Source organism: Grammomys surdaster, unplaced genomic scaffold, assembly GCF_004785775.1.
Source record: "Grammomys surdaster isolate TR1022 unplaced genomic scaffold, NIH_TR_1.0 264, whole genome shotgun sequence".
NCBI classification, from domain to species: domain Eukaryota; kingdom Metazoa; phylum Chordata; class Mammalia; order Rodentia; family Muridae; genus Grammomys; species Grammomys surdaster.
In genome coordinates, this window is record NW_021604705.1 from 1,946,732 (window position 1) to 1,964,233 (window position 17,502).

Consider the following 17,502-nt stretch of genomic DNA (forward strand, 5'->3'; position numbering starts at 1 on the left):
TGTACAAAGATGACCTAAGTAGTTAAATGCTGTTTATCTATATGTTTAAATAAATAACGAGTGGCTCACTCTTACTTCTTCACTCTCCATTAAAAAAAAATTCTCTGTAGTTTGCTAAAATCCATCTCCTAAATCACACACAGGAAACCTATCATTATACTGTATGGCATCCTATTAGCATAAGAAAAGAAGGAAGAAGAATTTGAATAGGAAAATTACTAGTTTTCTTATTCTCAGACTTTCCTGATTATACAACAAAAATATTCAAGTAGCTTTGATCAAGTCAGTGTTCACATATCAGCCAGAAACATGAATAATCACATTGTCTACAATTAAGGAACCGTTACAGTTTTCTCAGGCGGGAGGGAGGGCAAGGTTTTGACACTTACTCCATTTCCTGAGCACACGGTGCCTGCTTTACTGCTTGAGCAAGTGCTGAAGTTGAAGGAAGCCACAGGAAGACACCTGTGTTCCAAGCACATCATCTGAGGACCACAGGGTGTTCCGTCTTCCACATAGCCAAGATCCACGTCTTCTTCAAGCTTAACATGCCCCCCACTACAAACAAATTGTGTGCAGAAGGAAAATGGGACTCCGTTAATTCATACTCCTCTGAGTTTAAAACTAAAAATAGGCAATATCCCTTCTCTGGACTTCTGTTTATTATTTGATAAAAACCAGTAGCCAAAGTATGTTTCTTTTGTTTCACTGAGATAGGATTTCAAGTAGCCCAGACTAGCATCAAATTCTTTTCTTTTCTTTTTTTTTATTGGATATTTTATTTATTTGCATTTCAGATGTGATTCCCTTCCCCCCTTTGCCCCCCAGAAATCCCCTATGCCATCCCCTCTCCTGCTACTTCTATGAGGGTGTGCCCCATCCCTCTACCCATTCCCCATCCCTGCCCTCGAATTCCCCCACACTGAAGAAAGCTTGCTTGAACTTTTGTTGCTCTGGCTTCCATCTCCCATGTGCCAGTACCAAAGGCATACATCACCACACCCACAAGTATCTTTAAGTGTAGGAAGCAATAGAAAATTTTATCTAATTCTTCTAAGAGATATTTATAATATTTAGAATTTTAACGAGATTATTACAATAAGGCCAGAATATAACTAGTCTCATTATTTTTCCTTGGAAACTATGTGCAAATCCAACTGGTTTCACTAAGTAGGCTTCAGGATTTCAAATGTATCTCAAATAAGGATCCGAATTGGATGTGATTTATACTGCTCTCATGCATTGTAATTTACAAATAATTTTTCCAGTGTCTTCTGATTCCCTCGACACCAGGTGATAAACCTGAAGGCACTCTAGTTCTTGAACTTCTTCTGTGGAAACATGAAGGCTCTCTTCTCTGTCCTATAGTGCTTCCATAATGAGGTTCACATCTGTCTCTGACGTCATTCATGGACAATTTCTTCCTTACTCTTCCTCTGTTCTTTTTTATTTCTTCTCTAATTGTGGAGTTCTTTCTCATTGTTCAGTTTCTTTACTTCCAGTCCTACTTCCAGGGACAATTTCAACCACTAAGGTTCACTTCAACAGAATCTTTTTCTCCCATAGTCTGATTAATTAAAGTAGAACATTATTTTTTCACTTAGTGATAAAAAGTTTCTACAGGTTTTCTGTTCACTCTGATTTTCCACGTTAGTGATATTCTTTGCATGCTCGTCAGTAATGACTGGAAAGATGACGGGAACTTCCATGGTACTCTCGGTGAGCATTCCCTGAAGCTGAACCACTTCCATATGACCCTTGTATCAACTCTTCAATTTAGGAATGTTCCTGTTTGATTCTCTGTGGAGACAAGGCCTGGATCTCCAATGCAAGTGTAGGTCAGCCCCTTTGTGGCTGAGTCATCAAAGGAATGTATGTATTAGGCTCCTTTTTGTTTTTCAAACTTCCAGATAACTCCTTTATGTAAAAACCTGCTGTGAAACTCATCTAATCCCTCCTTGAACAGTAGACAGTGCTGCCAATTTCTGAGGCTTCCAAGATGTTACAAGGTGTTTCAGTGTTCCATCTTACTGACCTATAAATTCAACTTTCTCAAAGGCTCTCCTAAGTGTGAGCCCCAGAGTCAGTTGTACACATTCTAGATATGAATAGTTCCCACCTCCATTTCATGTTTGAGTTTTCCTGCAGATATATAACTCCCAAAGAAAATTTAATTTCATGGAACTTCAGAAAGAAGCAAAATGAAATGCAGACTTATGGTGACTGATCATATCCAGAAGTCTCCACTAAGAAGAAAATGTAAGCCAAACCCATCAGGATTTTACTGAGCAACTAAACATAATTCCAGCAACCATATAACAATTCCCATGTATCGTTCTTATCTACTTTCATTTTTCTATTATGATTTATATGATCACATTTATGAACCACACTTCAGTTCAGACTATGAACATGCACATACACTGGAAACAGTAGCAGGTCTAGCTGTATCCCTGGGAAGAAGAGACTAATGAACCACAGGATGGTTGGATGATTACCTGCAGTTTAATGTTCTTCCTTGCTGCACAACTAAGGTGGACGTGATTTCACCGTCAAGCTCTCCGAGCCTTGGGATATTGCCAATATTTGTGCACAGAAGGTAACCACAAAGCACATCCCTGTGGTAAAAGAGTACCAGTTACTGACTTGATCTCTTGAAGTAGTATCTTCTCTCTTGTATTTATTACCCACCAGCAGCATTACTTATGTGTATGCTAAGCAAAATAAAATAAGCCAATATTGGGTTGACTCCGGGTCTCAAATTAATTTCTCTAAAACTCCAACTGGTGATCCAAAATCCTAATAATTCCCTAGATTGTTATCTTCTATTGACTGTCAGTTCAAGTATTTGGTTAAGGAAAATTATCCATCAAATACACCTTTTATCAGAATGTAGTGTATATCACATACTGCTAGATAGGATAAACTTGTTTAGTATTGAGTGAGTGAGTAAACTTGGTCTGAATATTCTTCTGTAATATAGCTACTTCTGCATCCTGCCTTCCAAAAGCAAAGACGAGGTGAACCACTGCTCATGGACATTCCTAGCCATAAAGCCTCACTACCCTTCGAAACAAATCCTATATGTCCAGAAATATATTAATATGTCATATATGCCGTATTAAAATAGTAAAGTTGCCGTATTAAAAACATTGCTTTATATATTTTTTAACAGACATATTTTGGTCATCAATAGTGATGACATATTTAAATCTTATAAACACTATGCTGGGTAGTGATGGTGCACTCTTTAATCTTAGGAGGCAAAGGCAGGTGGATCTCTATGAATTCAAGGCCAGCCTGATCTACAGAGCAAGTTCCAGGATTATACACAGAGAAACTCATAAAACAAGACAAAACAAAATAAACAAATAAACAAAAAACCCACTAATTGATTAACACAGCAACAAAATCACATGTGAAAATACCAGAATTTATATGATGGATAACATAGAGAAATGGGGATCTATAGTTATCACTAATATATAAAAGGTACATTCTCTAAAAGTATTTTAAATATAGAAATATATGCAAATATAAAATTACATTCTAAATATATTTATGCCTTATAAATAAGATATAGAAGAAACATTTAAATCCTTTCTAGTTTCATTTATGAACGCTAACGTTTGTAACTTAAAATCTATAACAAAAGCAGAACATGATGTTTATCCTCACAGGAATGCTACTGTGTAAGAAGACCCAGCATATACATAAGCATGTACAAAATAATGAACTGAGGATATGGGCCATAAGAATACCTCAAGGCCTATGTCTGTGGGAGTTCAGAGAGGAACTGGGAGGGCCCATTAGGAAATAATTTATAGAGCAAGGTTTTTTCAAATGGGCCGTGAAGAATGGATGAATTTCTCACTGGTGTTGGTACAGGATGTAAAGACCGCATCTAAGGAATTAATAGTGCCAACAGACACATTAACATAGGGCAATATACTATAGGTATTAAGAATAGTAAAGCTTTGCTGGGTATAGTAGCCTTGGCTGGCATTTGTGTTCTCTTAGGGTCTGCATGACATCTGTCCAAGATCTTCTTCCTTTTAGAGTCTCTGTTGAAAAGTCTTGTGTAGTTCTGATAGGTCTTCCTTTACATGGTACTTGGCCTTTTTCCTTTACCATACTCTTTATTTGTTCTGTGTATTTAGTGTTTTGATTATTATGTGATGGGTGGCTTTTCTTTTCTGGTCCAATCTATTTGGTGTTTTGTAGGCTTCTTGTCCATTTATGGTCATTTCTTTCTTTAGGTTAGGGAAGTTTTCTTCTATGATTTTGTTGAAGATGTTTTCTCACCTTTGAATTGGGAATCTTCACTCTCTTCTATTCCTATTATTCTTAGTTTTGGTCTTTTTTATTGTGTCCTGAATTTCCTGGATATTTTGGGTTAGGAGGTTTTTGCACTTTGTATGTTCTTTGACTGTTGTGTCAGTATCTTCTATGATGTCATCTACACCTGAGATTCTCTCTTCTATCTCTTGTATTCTGTTGGTGATCTTACATCTGAAACTCCTGATCATCTCTTTCCTAGGCTTTCCATCTCCAGGGTTGCTTCCATTTGTGATTTATTTATTGTTTCTATTTCCATTTTTAGGTCCTGGATTTTTTCAATACCTTCACCTATTTGATTTTATTTTCCTGTATTTCTTTAAGGAATTTGTGCATCTTTAAGGGCTTCTACCTGCTTGCCTGTGTTCACTTAATATTTCTTTAAGGGAGTTATTTATGTCCCCCTTAAAGTCCTCTATCATCTTCATAAGACAGAATTTTAAGTCAGAATCTTGCTTTTCAGGTGTGTTAGGGTATCTAGGGCTTGCTGTGGTGGGAGAACTGGGTTCTGATGGTGCCAAGTAGCATTGGTTTTTATTGCTTCTGCTCTTGCACTTGCCTTTCGGCATGTGGTTATCTCTGGTGTTAACTGGCCTTGCTGTCTCTGACTAGAGTCTGTCCCTCCTTGTAGGCAAGTGGAGTTCTGTAAGCTGTGTTAGAGCAGGCCTTCTGTGAACCTGGTTATGACAGATTTCCTAGGAGTCCAGCTGTCTCTGAGTGTGCAGGGGTGTGTGTATGTGTTTGTGTGGGGGTGGGTGGGTGGGTGTGGGTGTGGGTGTGGGTGTGGGTGTGTGTAATGCCCAATCTTCCTGGGGAAGAGCTGCAGATCTGAAGGAAGATGTGTTGCCTGAAGATCAGTCCTGTGTCCACTGGGCTCCATGGGGGAACCAGTTAGGGCAGGTATTGGGGTGGGGGGTCTCATCTGTGAACCTGGTTATGACAGACTTCCTGGGAGTCAGGATAACAGACTGGATACATAAACAGGACGCAGCATTTTGCTGTATATAGGAAACACATCTCAGTGACAAAGATAGAATAGAACTACCTCAGAGTAAAAGGCTGGAAAAAATTTTCCAAGCAAATGGCCTCAAGAAACAAGCAGAAGTAGCCATTCTAATATCCAATAAAATACACTTTCAATCAAAATTATCAAAAGAGATGGAGAAGAACGCTTCATACTCATTAAAGGAAAAATCCACCAAAATGAACTCTCAATTCTGAACATCTATGCTCCAAATGCAAGGGCAATCATATTTGTAAAAGAAATGTTACTAAAGCTCAAAACACACATTGAACCTCACACAATAATAGTGGGAGACTTCAATATGCCACTCTCACCAATGGACAGATTACAAAAACAGCAATTAAAGAGAGACACACTGAAACTAACAGAAGTTATGAACCAAATGGATTTCACAGATATCTATAGAACATTTCATCCTAAAACAAAAGAATATACCTTCTTCTCAGCACTTCATGGTACCTTCTCCAAAACTGACCATATAATTGGTCACAAAACAACCCTCAACAGATGCAAAAAGACTAAATTAATTCCATGCATTCTATCAGACCACCATGGACCATGTCTGGTCTTCAATAAGAACAAAACCAACAGAAAGCCCACATACTCATGAAAGCTGAACAACTCTCTATTCAATGATAACTTAGGGAAGAAATAAAGAACTCAAGAAGTTAGACTCCAGAAAACCAAATAACCCAATTGAAAAAAAGCCAAACAAATAATTTTCAACCAAGAAATCATAAAATAGCTGAGAAGAATCTAAAGAAATGTTCAACATCCTTAGTCATCAGGAAAATGCAAATCAAAATGACCCTGAGATTCCACCTCACACTAGTCAGAATGGTTAAGTTCAAAAACTCAGGCATCAGCAGATGCTGGCAAGGATGTCAAGAAAAATGAACACTCCTCCATTGTTGGTGGGATTGCAAGCTATTACAACCACCTTGGAAATCAATCTGGCAGTTCCTTAGAAAATTTGAAATACTTCTTCCTGAAGACCCATGTATACTACTCCTGGGCATATACCAAAAAGATGTTCCACTATGTTCACAGCCTTATTTATAATATCCAGAAGGTAGAAACAACCCATGTGTCCCTCAATGGAAGAATGGATACAGAATATGTGGTACATTTACACAATGGAATTACACTACTCAGCTATTAAAAATGAGGGCTTTGCAAATTTGGCAAGCAAATGGATGGAACTAGAAAAATATCATCCTGAGTAAGGTAACCCCGACCTAGAAAAGAACATACATACATACTCACTCATAAGTGAATATTACCCCAAAAGCTCAGAATACACAGGATACAACTCACAGACCATATGAAGTTTAACAAGAAGGAAGGTCAAAGTGTGGATGCTTCAATCCCACTTAAGAGGAATCAAAAATGATCACAGGAGGCAGAGGGAAGGAGTGACCTGGGTGGGAGAGGGTAGGGGGAGTGAAAAAGGGGGCAGGTTCAGATCTGGGGGGAAATAGAAGTCTAGAAGCCAGGAAAATGAAAAGCAATATGCACCCTTCCGGGGCAACCCTGGGGGGGGCACTAGAAAGTCCCAAACACTAGGGATTTGAGAGGCTCTCAGAACCCTTTGGGGAGGACATTAGCTGAAATGCCCAACAACAGGAAGACAGAATCTGTAGAGACCACCTCCAGTAGATACACACGGCCCCGAGTTGAGGGATGGGGCCAACCACCCATCTCAAAAATTTTAACCCAAAATTGTTCTTGTCTAAAGAAAATGCAGGGACAAAATATAGAGCAGAGACTGAAGGAAGGGCCATCAAGAGACCACCCACCTTGGGATCCATCTCATCTTCAGACACCAATCCCCAACACTACTGCTGATGCCAACCAAGATATGCTTGAAGACAGGAGCCTGGTATGGCTGTCCTCTGAGAGGTTCTGACAGCACCTGACTAACACAGATGCATATACTCACAGCCAACCGTTGGACTGAGAATGCTACCCCAATGGAAGACTTCCCCTAATCCTCCCACATTTTTTTTTTTTTTTTTTTTTGGAGATAGGATCTCCCTTCATAGTCCTGGTCTGGAATTCATTATGCAGACCCAAAGATCCATCTCTCTCTACTTTCCATGTGCTAGGGTTAAAGGTGTGTACTCCTGTGCCCAGGCTAGGGTTCTATTTCATTTGTTAATTAAAACCACAGACTTTCAGCAGAAAAACTGAGAGAACATTCTGATAGCAGAATAGCAGACACTAATTCTCTCTCTAGTCCTAGCTGCATGCTCTTGGGCCCAGACACTGATCTTGCCATGGTTTCTCCATCTAGGAAATGACTTTCATAATGCCATGGCAGGCTCACCAATGTGAGACGGTGAACATGCTCAGCACACAGTGTACTTTCATTACAGGATGAATATTCTATTAACCAGCTGTGTAGAGCTATTGAAATTTGAGCAAAGACCTGACACATTCGAAAGGGTTTAGAAGACTTTTCTGGTAACAGGATGCTTGAGAATTCCAGTAGAGAGAGCTCAAGGGATTTTGTAGTCCTCAGAGTTAGAGGGCTTGGCTGTGCTATTGACAAAAATGGAAACAGGAGGATAGTTCACAATAAGTGGCAGGGAGCAAAGGGGAACACAACCATGATCCGTGCTTTGACAACATACAGAGGAAAGATGGAGTCAATTACTCCTACCTACATGGGACAGTGAAACACTGAGACATCTGGCAAAGACAAAAGGTAGTTTAAAAAGGTCAGAGTTAGCTAATTCACTCAGCAGCATTGGATATGTGGCTCCAATCTTCCTCAATCTTGAGGTGCTGAGAGGTACTGTCTAGGTGAGAGACTGTAGCAATTACCAGGAGAACCTTCTGGTTACCCTTGTACAAGGACCCGAAGAACGAGGTCCAGGTCCATGTCGAGAACTAGCATCCTTTCTGATGCTGGAGCACTGGGGAGAACAGACCAGAGAGCATACTTTATTCAGCCCCCTAAACAGGAACATCCAGGCGGAATGTATGTCTGTGAACTGAATGATGAATGACCTCTGGGTTCTGTGAGCACTCACCGTTTGTTGCACTGTGTCCATGTGTCTTTGTCTTTCCCACAGTTGCCCTTCTCAGTCCCTTCAATGTTCAGTTTCTCATAGCAGTACCTGTCAGATGCTGTCACCTCTGAAGCACAAAAAAATTGCACATCAGTGATGGAGATAGTATGGGATGCTGCAGTAAGGAGCCATGCTCACTGTGGTGTTAGCAATGACAAAACCAGAAATCATGCTATCACTTTAAAAAGGCGTGCCATATCACAGACACGGCGTGGGTACATCTTCCGTGGAACCTTATTTGGATCAGGAAAGCAAGCACATGTAGACCTGTGAGGGGAGTTAGAGGGCACACTGAGAGAATATTCCGAGGATCTGGAGCTATGTAGGGGACGATACTAACCCTGAGTACATGTTTTAATCACAGCACCTGATGCCTAAGTTCTCAATCAGAAACATTATTAATAAAAGGGCAATATTATTCTAAAATTATGCGGCATAATTGAATTCAAGAAAGAGCAGCATGATTTTTACCCTGCTTACTAGTTCTTAACTGCTCTAAGAAATACTTTTATTGTGCTTTGCGATGATATTGAGTTCATGCAAAGTCTTTGAAAGGCAAGTGGAACTTTAAGGTATTCCAGCGCCTTTACTGATTTTTGTCTTTTCTGAAGCCAGTGTATCAGAGACACCTGCTAGAACAATATGATTTTCCCACCAGCCACGATAAGCCTATCAATTCAGCAATTGGGAGACAGAGGCAGGAGGATTAGGAGGTTCAAGATCATCTTCTGTTCCACAGGAGATTCAAGGCCATCCTGGGCTACATGAAATCTTATTTGAAACCAACCAAACAAAAAACAATAACAAAGACTTTTGTAAACTAATCAAATGCCAATTGGTGATGCAAGTTAAGTATTGCCAATCCAAAATTCTGAAATACTTTATGTCTCAAGTCTTTTTAAGAGCTAATGAGATACCACAAATAGAAAATTCTACAACCATATCCTGAAGATGTGTGCAGTGAGGAAGAGAAGGAAGTGTATAACCATGAGGATGTGGCGCAGTGAGGAAGGCACTGTATAAGCATGAGGATGTGGTGCAGTGAGGAAGGCACTGTATAAGCATGAGGATGTGACACAGTGAGGAAGAGAAGGAAGTGTATAAGCATGAGGATGTGGTGCAGTGAGAAAGGCAGTGTATAATCATGAGGATGTGACACAGTGAGGAAGAGAAGGAAGTGTATAAGCATGAGGATGTGGTGCAGTGAGAAAGGCAGTGTATAATCATGAGGACTTGGCTCGGAATCATGAACAAAGCCAAGAATGGGCATGTGAGTGCCTATAACCCCAGAGGCATGGGGCAGGGACAGGAGGATCACTGGGGCTTGCTAGATGCTAGCTTAGCTCCTGGTTAGTGAGAGACCCTGTCTCAAGAGAATAAGGTGGAGAGTGATAGAGGAAGATATGATGCCCCTCTGCCTTCTGGGAGTGCACAGGCATGCACACCTGCTCATACACCATACCACACATACATATCACACACACACACACACACACACACACTTACAGTCAGTAAAAATGCAAGTATATTAAGCATACTAAAAATATCATATAAAATTAACCTCATGATATGTGTATGTGTTTGTGTGTGTGTGTGTGTGTGTGTGTGTGAGAGAGAGAGAGAGAGAGAGAGAGAGAGAGAGAGAGAGAGAAAGGAACTGAATGCTCATTATTTACATATAAGTCCCTGACATAAAATTCCACAATCTTCCATACTTCTGGTACTAGGCATTTCAAATAAGGATACTCAAGCTGCACAGATTACACAGTAGCTAATTACATTGCTAGTTCCTCACCTGTTTTTCTCAAGCAGAAGAAACAAAAATAGCATCCCTTTATTTAGAGCACAAACCTGCCTGACTAAATTTTCTCCTCATCTCAAAGCTTCTCAAGAGACTCAAAGAACATGTTTCTTTCCTAAAAGGATTGCAGCTACTAACTATGAATCTAAGGACTGTGCTTCATTTTATAGCTTATGCTAGTACAAATTATCTTTCAAAAGAACTTCCAATAGTGCAGGTATGGTAACATGTGCCTGTAATCTCAGCACTTGGGCAGCTGAGACAAGCTTACAAGTTCAAGGTCTATCTGGCCAAGGTATATGGCTGGGCTACATAGTAACACTCTACCTGAAAAAAAACTTTTTAAAGGGTTTAGAACACAAATATATTTCAAAAATATTGGCTATTAATTCTGGAAAAAAATATTTAATACAAACTTTAAATACAAATTTAGATACTGTAAACGTAAATACTAATATTTAGTATTTAAAAATGGTAGATATTCTCCTTTAAAACTCTGACAGATTTCAAGAAGGATAACATTAACAACTCTGTTCTTTACAGGTGAGCTACTTCAGCAGAAGGTCACCTATAACTATGAAAGCCAGTTGGAGCTTAAAGAAGACAGTAGATGGGGGTGGGGAAGCCACATGCTTAGGTCTAAGGCAAGGATATCCTACCTAGAGCCCATGTCCATCCCATATGGCTTTGTATAGCCATATGGGATCTTCTGCTCAAGGGCACTCAGCTGAGGTGCTGAAATCAAGACTGCTCTATTCTCCAAGCTGTGCACCAGGTGGGTTCGCCTGCCCAGCAGCAAAGGTACCTACTACCTCATCTACAGGCACTGCCAACTAGCCAGAGACCACGGTTTCTCAAAGAAGGTGCCTTTCTCTAATTTCTAGAAAAGTGTTTCCTACCCAATATTGAAGTGGTTCGGAGAAGCTTCCAGTTATGAAATGGTCAACAATTTACTTCTAGCCCATGTGTCCTTATAAGAGTGTGCCAATGTCCTGTGAAAAAATAATCAAGCCACGTGACAACTTACTTTGCCCCCAGACGTATTTGCACTGTCTATCTCTGGTTTTACATCTTCCTCCAAAGCAAATTCCCTAAAATGAGAAAATGAATACCTATCAGTGGTAATGACATTCACTTTGCTACACAATGGAAAAGGACATACAGTTAGGGAACAGAGCACATGGGTGCTATCATCTGAATTGATTGTAACCCATTCAAACTGATCTTACTGAGATATAATTTTAGTATTCCTTTCATGTTGGCAGTCCTTGAAATTTTAGAGAAAAATGCATAGCTTACCTGAGTACCATCACACGAATACCCATCCATTTTATGCACATTTGGGGCACACTAGGAACAAAAAGAGCAAACTATCACCCAAACTCAGACAAAACATCAAGCTAACCCAATCCTGTTAATGTTCTCATTTTATATAATCATGGTTGGTAATACACCAATTCCCTTAAACTATACATAAAAGGAGATGATTAAAAGGAAGCAAGAAGAGATATATTTAATTTTTGAAAAATATGACGTCTACCAGAGGTAAAAACTGGTTGCATATTTACAGAGAAAAGAACTTACTAGAATGGCTTGGTAGACAATATGCCTTAGCATATGCTTCATTTAGACTCACTAGTCCCTAGAGAAGGAAATGGGCCTTAGGACAAAAGCCAGAAACAGGTCCCCATCAGAGAAGCCATAAGTACACTTTCCTGCCTTTTGCCACAGGGAGCAGTATAGCCTTTCACTTAAAATCCTGGGAGTACAGGACACAGCAGAGAAGGCAAGGACAGGAAGATGGAAATCCTGGGAGTACAGGACACAGCAGAGAAGGCAGGGCAGGAAGACTGAGAGGAGAACACCTAAAATGAATACATCTGAAAATCTACTATGGACTCTTGTTATTTTGTAAGCAAACTTTTCAAATAAAAACAAAAATAATTTTTAAAAGAAAAAAAGAAACAGGGAGGATTCTGAAAGAGGGGAAGGAAGACTCGCTTCTCCATGGATATTAACTTTGGGAGAGAATATTACACGCCATAACATCATCTTTCCTTGAAGTAACTTAAAGATTATAAAGTACTCAGGTGAGCACATAACTGGCCATATACAGTTTATTACTTCGGTGAGAGAAAGACACAGATTACACAGTCACTCGGGGAAGATGGCCAGTATTAAAGGACAGGAAAAAGACGTGATGGAGAAACAACCCGAATGCAGGCACTTGTCTCCTGTGAAACATACAGCTCGTCTTTCCTATAATCCTGATGTTTAAGATACAAGTAAAAGGTAATTAGATGCTTTCCATTCTGTTTGTTTTTGTCACAGAAACGTCCTTATATCATTGATGAATGATTTCATATATTCTAGTTATAATGGATATAACACATTAAATGAAGGTCACAGAACAATAATCTAAAATCATCTCTATCAAGGTGTACTGTTTAACCTAACTCAATACAGCATCTCTGTTAAACGTGGATTTTGGATTTGAGATTATTTAATAATTCCTGCTTATTTATAATCATATCAAAGTAGTATCCTCATGCCTATGAATCTTAATGGTAATTATTGTCATTAATAATGCCATGAGAGCGTGGAGAACTCTGCTAATTACATGGTAAGGGGGGATACTCTTACATAAAGATTTCTTGTATCCTTTAAATCAATCATTTTTACCATTATAGACATATTACTTCTTAATCTTTCTTCTCTGGAAGCAAAGAAGAATGTTGGTAGTCATTGCCCTGCCACACATGAATTTCAGTTTCTATAGTTTTGTTAAATAAAACCAGCTCCCTACACAAAACATAAACTTCTCTACTAGCGTTGTGTTACCAGGTCACTGGGGAAGTAGAAGATGCTGGTTGTGATGAGTGACCCTCCTGTCCCTTCTTCCCTGGTATCTTTATTTGTTTGGCTGAAACACAGCCAAGTATGTGGTTATGTTGTCTTCATTTCTTGGTGACATCATGTGAGATTTTGCAAAGATGATAATACAGAAGGATGCTAGCCAACAGTGATGCGGTGCAAGAGCTGGACGTGTACCTCCATGGTAGAACGTCTGCCTGGCATGAACCTCGGTTCGATCCCCATCCCAGTACCCACACACAGAGAGATTAGGGGTGGGGGAGAGGGAAGGGTGTTATGACAGAGACAAATGACATCTTGCCCATTTGTATTTCTCTTGTAACACACCAAAAATGTCCCTGGTTTCCTTTAATTATCATGTGTAGAGTAATTACTGTAGGTTACCTGGCTTGAATTTCCTGAACATATTTCACGAATGTCACAGTCATTCACCGCTTCTCGGCACACAGTCCCCAGAGGTTGAAACTGAAAAGAATGACATAGATGTGCAAAACTGTGAAAACATTTTTAAAAATCCTCTCATAGTCCCATATTAAAAGAAAAATGCAAACTTAAACTATTTTAAGATGACAGCCTGTACAAAACACAGATACTGAACAGCTGCTATTTTGATAACTGTAAGAGATAGCTCCTTGTAGGTGACAAAACTTCCGTAGCCACCACACATATGTGTCGCAATATCCCGCTAAAACAGGGTAAGGGTTCAAGAGTGAGTTAGCTCAAGTTCTAGGAACTCTTGCCAAGCAGCCTTTGGATTTGGGCTTGACCCTTCTGGTTTATGCCTTTATCTAATTGCTTTTGTTTCTGCTTTCTTGCCTCACCTGCCAAAAATTGCAAAGTTAAGCTTTGACCACATCATAACAAACATGAATTGAGAATCTGTGCTAATTACTGTTCAAGTGTATGGCTCTGTTCATATTATTGTTAGGAAATATAGGAGGAAAGTTAAGCCCTAAATAACTTTTAATATTGATGTAAAAGTATAAGGAGTCTGAAGATGCTGTGAGGGGAATGAAGTAGGACAGGAAATAAAGAGGCATTGTCATCTGCACGTCAACACAGTACCATCTTATCTAAAACATCCCTCTTGTTCCCTAAGTGGCTTGTGCTGAAAGATGCATCAAACTGGTCAGCAAAAAAGGAAGACTATACCGAGCATCTTCTACTCCAAAATTAGTTAACACCTGATTCTCTTTAAGGTGCCTGCACCCCAGGGAGTCAGGAGGGGAAGCTAGTCTCTGACCAGTGACACAGTTCAGGCCCTGGCCCTCTCATGCACTGGTTTTAAGACACTGGGTAAAGTACTATTAAATGGGAATATTAACCAAAACCACACTTCAGAAGACTTCATGAGATCTTGTAGCCGCTGGGAATTCAGTCATTTGCTATGTGTTAGACAGGGCTCTTGGGTTATATATGCATAGCCTTACCAGTTTAAGCACATGCCTCCCTTTCAGCCTTTGACCTCTAATTGGTAAATTATTTACCTTGCACTTTTTACAACAGAGGCCATCACTGCATTGAGAGTCCTGGGTCAAGGTGCATTTCTTACAACACTCCGCCCCTTCAAGGGCACATTCCTAAGGAATATAAGCAGGGGTAAAACATTAGAAAATGTTGTCGTTTTCCCAAAAGTACCAAGGTACTTTTGAAAGTGAATGTTCAAACTCACAATAGCAATCATCCATCCACAGATCCTATAAAATTCCTAAGATGTAATGTTGAGTACTATCTCGAAAGCATGGAGCTAGCTACCTAAAAAGGATCCTCAAAGGGACAGGGACTTACCGCAGGGGTGCCACAGTCACACTCCTCTCCAGTTTCAATGAAGCCGTTTCCACACTCGGGAGGATCAAGAAGCTGTGGGAGGGAAACCAGACAGGGCTGAAGTACAGAAACATCAATACCAAAACCTCACAGGGCTAACGGCCAAGAGCACATCTGGTGTACACTGTCTACTCTCACCATAGTTTTATTTACCTTAGAATAAAATGTACAACTTTAGAACTTGGAACTTTAGAAGATCAATTTTGGTTTCTATTTTAATATTCAGACTTAGTACTATATATTGGCATTATATAATATGTATGTCAAGTGGGGTATGGTGAATGTCACCAAAATAAAGATGATCTGGCTAGACAGAAACATTGACAAGAAACATTGAAAGCCCATTTCTGTAAGAAAGTTGGAAATCTGGAGTCAGGAATCGTAGACTACACTCGTAGAACTAGGTAGTAAGGTGCTTAAGAGTACAGCAAATCCTTAGTGTGTGGGAGGCCCTGGATTCAATAGTCAGCAATAAAATACAACATAGCACAATTTAAAAAAAAAACCAAAAAATGATGAAACCTTGATACAATCATAGCAGAGACTTTACTACCTTACTCACCATCAGTGACAGATGCTGTCCATCTAATTCATCAGCTGTCTGTAAATATCATGAGGCTCAAATCTAACCTGAGAAAATCCTGTTATTATTGTTTTCAATGGTTAACCGCACGTGAGAACCAGGTCCCATTCCCAGCACCCAAATGACAGCTCACAGTTGTCTGTAACTGTAGTTCTGACAATCTGGAACTCTTCTAGAGCCATCTTTCCAGCCCTTTGGGTTTTTATTTTGTTTTATTTTAATTAGCTTTGGTTAGACACAAAGAAATGAGTTTCAGTGTGGCATTTTCAGACTCTCTTTTTCTTTCAAGACAAAGTTTTACTATAGCCCAGGTAGCTCTGCCCCTGTAGCTCACGCTGGCTTTGAACACATGGTGAGCCCTGTGTCTTAGGTTTCTGAGTGCTGAAATTACAGGCATGAGGCTCCCAGGGTCTAAATGTGGTTCCTGAACAAAGTTACTTTTAGATTAGAAAGTGATGAGAAAATTACTGTGCCTCCTAACCTGTTCAATACAAAGCAGGACTGTGGCTGTTGAACACAGCTTTGCAGAGAACAACAGTAACAATGAGCTCTTGGAATTAAAATGGGTTTTGACCTAATCACAAGAAGATTTTTAAGCCTATTTTACTTTTTAACTGTCATCATTTTCTGTCACTTAAATATAGTTTGTCCTATGGTGATGTGTAATGTTAGTGTGCTCTAATTACTATTACATTGCTTTATAATATTAATTTAGATGTTAACCAAAATTTTCACATTACAGAATGAAAATACATACCCATACTTTCGTAGTTAGAAAGGACAAAAGAAAACAAAAGAAAATCCCCAGTAACTCCCATCAGCTAGCTATACCATCGTAATAACCCCAACTGTCCCAGATTAAAGCAGGCCATGAAATGAAGACATGTGACCCGTACGGCCAAATTGAAAAGTTGTCTTTTGTAGATCCAGCAGACACAAACTGGTGTTTATGACAGTGGGCACTGATTCATGAATAAGTAGTCTCGATCACCGTATTACCTTGGAAGGCTTGTTGAACAGGCAGGCACCACCACCACTATTCAGGAAGTCATGGTATTCCTCAATGTTGCACTGAGTGAACTTTTTCGGGAGATAGTAGCTGCCAGAGAACAGACAGTGAGTGCCTCGGTACACGGTGAGCCTCCCTTGTTTATTTACTAGTGTTCCATGTCCAGTGTTAAGATTATACATTCGTCAACCATGATGTGTCTAAACTCTTTATTTAGCAACATGTAGTAGCTGTCCATCGCTCACTTATTTGCATAGCGCCTATAATTTAAAGACAAACTTTCATTTCCAGTGCATAAATAATATGCAGTGAGCTGCAACTCAAACATCAGAGAATTCTACAAAATTTGTAATTTATAATATATGGCCTGTAATTTATAATATGTGTCCGGCCATGAAAGTTAAAGAAAACGTAAGGGAATGTTGCGGACTGCAGGAAGGTAGAGAAGCGAAGCCTAACTTGAAGCTGCACTCTGCAGCCTCAGCTGGAAACGGCTTCTCTGCTCTCTGGGTCAGCCCTGGTATAGAGAAGAAGGCTCCCCCACTCCCTGTGGCTGGAGGGAGGGGAGATTCCTGTTACAGGAAATGCACCCAAACTAGTAGCCTATGAGTCAAGGAGCCAACAGAATCCTTCCTGGTGACCTTGTGACTCTTTGTAAAGTTTGAAGTTGTTTTAAAATTATGTAACAGACAAAAGGTAATAAATGGTCCAGAGGGAAAAAGAAAGAGAAAAAAATGTCAATATGCATTAAGAATCCTCCAGATATGCAGACCTTTGGATCAGTCATTCCTGCTTTTAGGTTTGTTTCCTTACAAAACACAGCCATATGCACAAAGATAGCTATATGCACAAACAATGAGAGAGTCATAATGTGAACGCAGAGAGCATGGACGTACAAACAATGAGAGAGTCATAATGTGAATACAGAGAGCATGGACGTACAAACAATGAGAGAGTCATAATGTGAAT

The 17,502-nt window shown here is 39.7% G+C and overlaps 1 protein-coding gene across 9 annotated transcripts in view; it reads right to left on the bottom strand.

Annotated features, from left to right (window-relative positions):
* Positions 1–17,502, bottom strand: part of Adam22 (ADAM metallopeptidase domain 22) — a 237,439-nt gene that overhangs the window by 37,254 nt on the left and 182,683 nt on the right. For all 9 annotated transcript variants that reach the window (XM_028776039.1, XM_028776041.1, XM_028776038.1 and 6 more), the window contains exons 15-23: positions 16,524–16,623; positions 14,903–14,974; positions 14,602–14,694; positions 13,499–13,579; positions 11,540–11,590; positions 11,268–11,331; positions 8,401–8,506; positions 2,499–2,618; positions 390–558 (exon numbers count right to left, since the gene is read on the bottom strand). In XM_028776039.1, the coding sequence (XP_028631872.1) occupies positions 390–558; positions 2,499–2,618; positions 8,401–8,506; positions 11,268–11,331; positions 11,540–11,590; positions 13,499–13,579; positions 14,602–14,694; positions 14,903–14,974; positions 16,524–16,623 (856 nt within the window). The remainder of the gene's footprint in view (positions 1–389; positions 559–2,498; positions 2,619–8,400; positions 8,507–11,267; positions 11,332–11,539; positions 11,591–13,498; positions 13,580–14,601; positions 14,695–14,902; positions 14,975–16,523; positions 16,624–17,502) is intronic.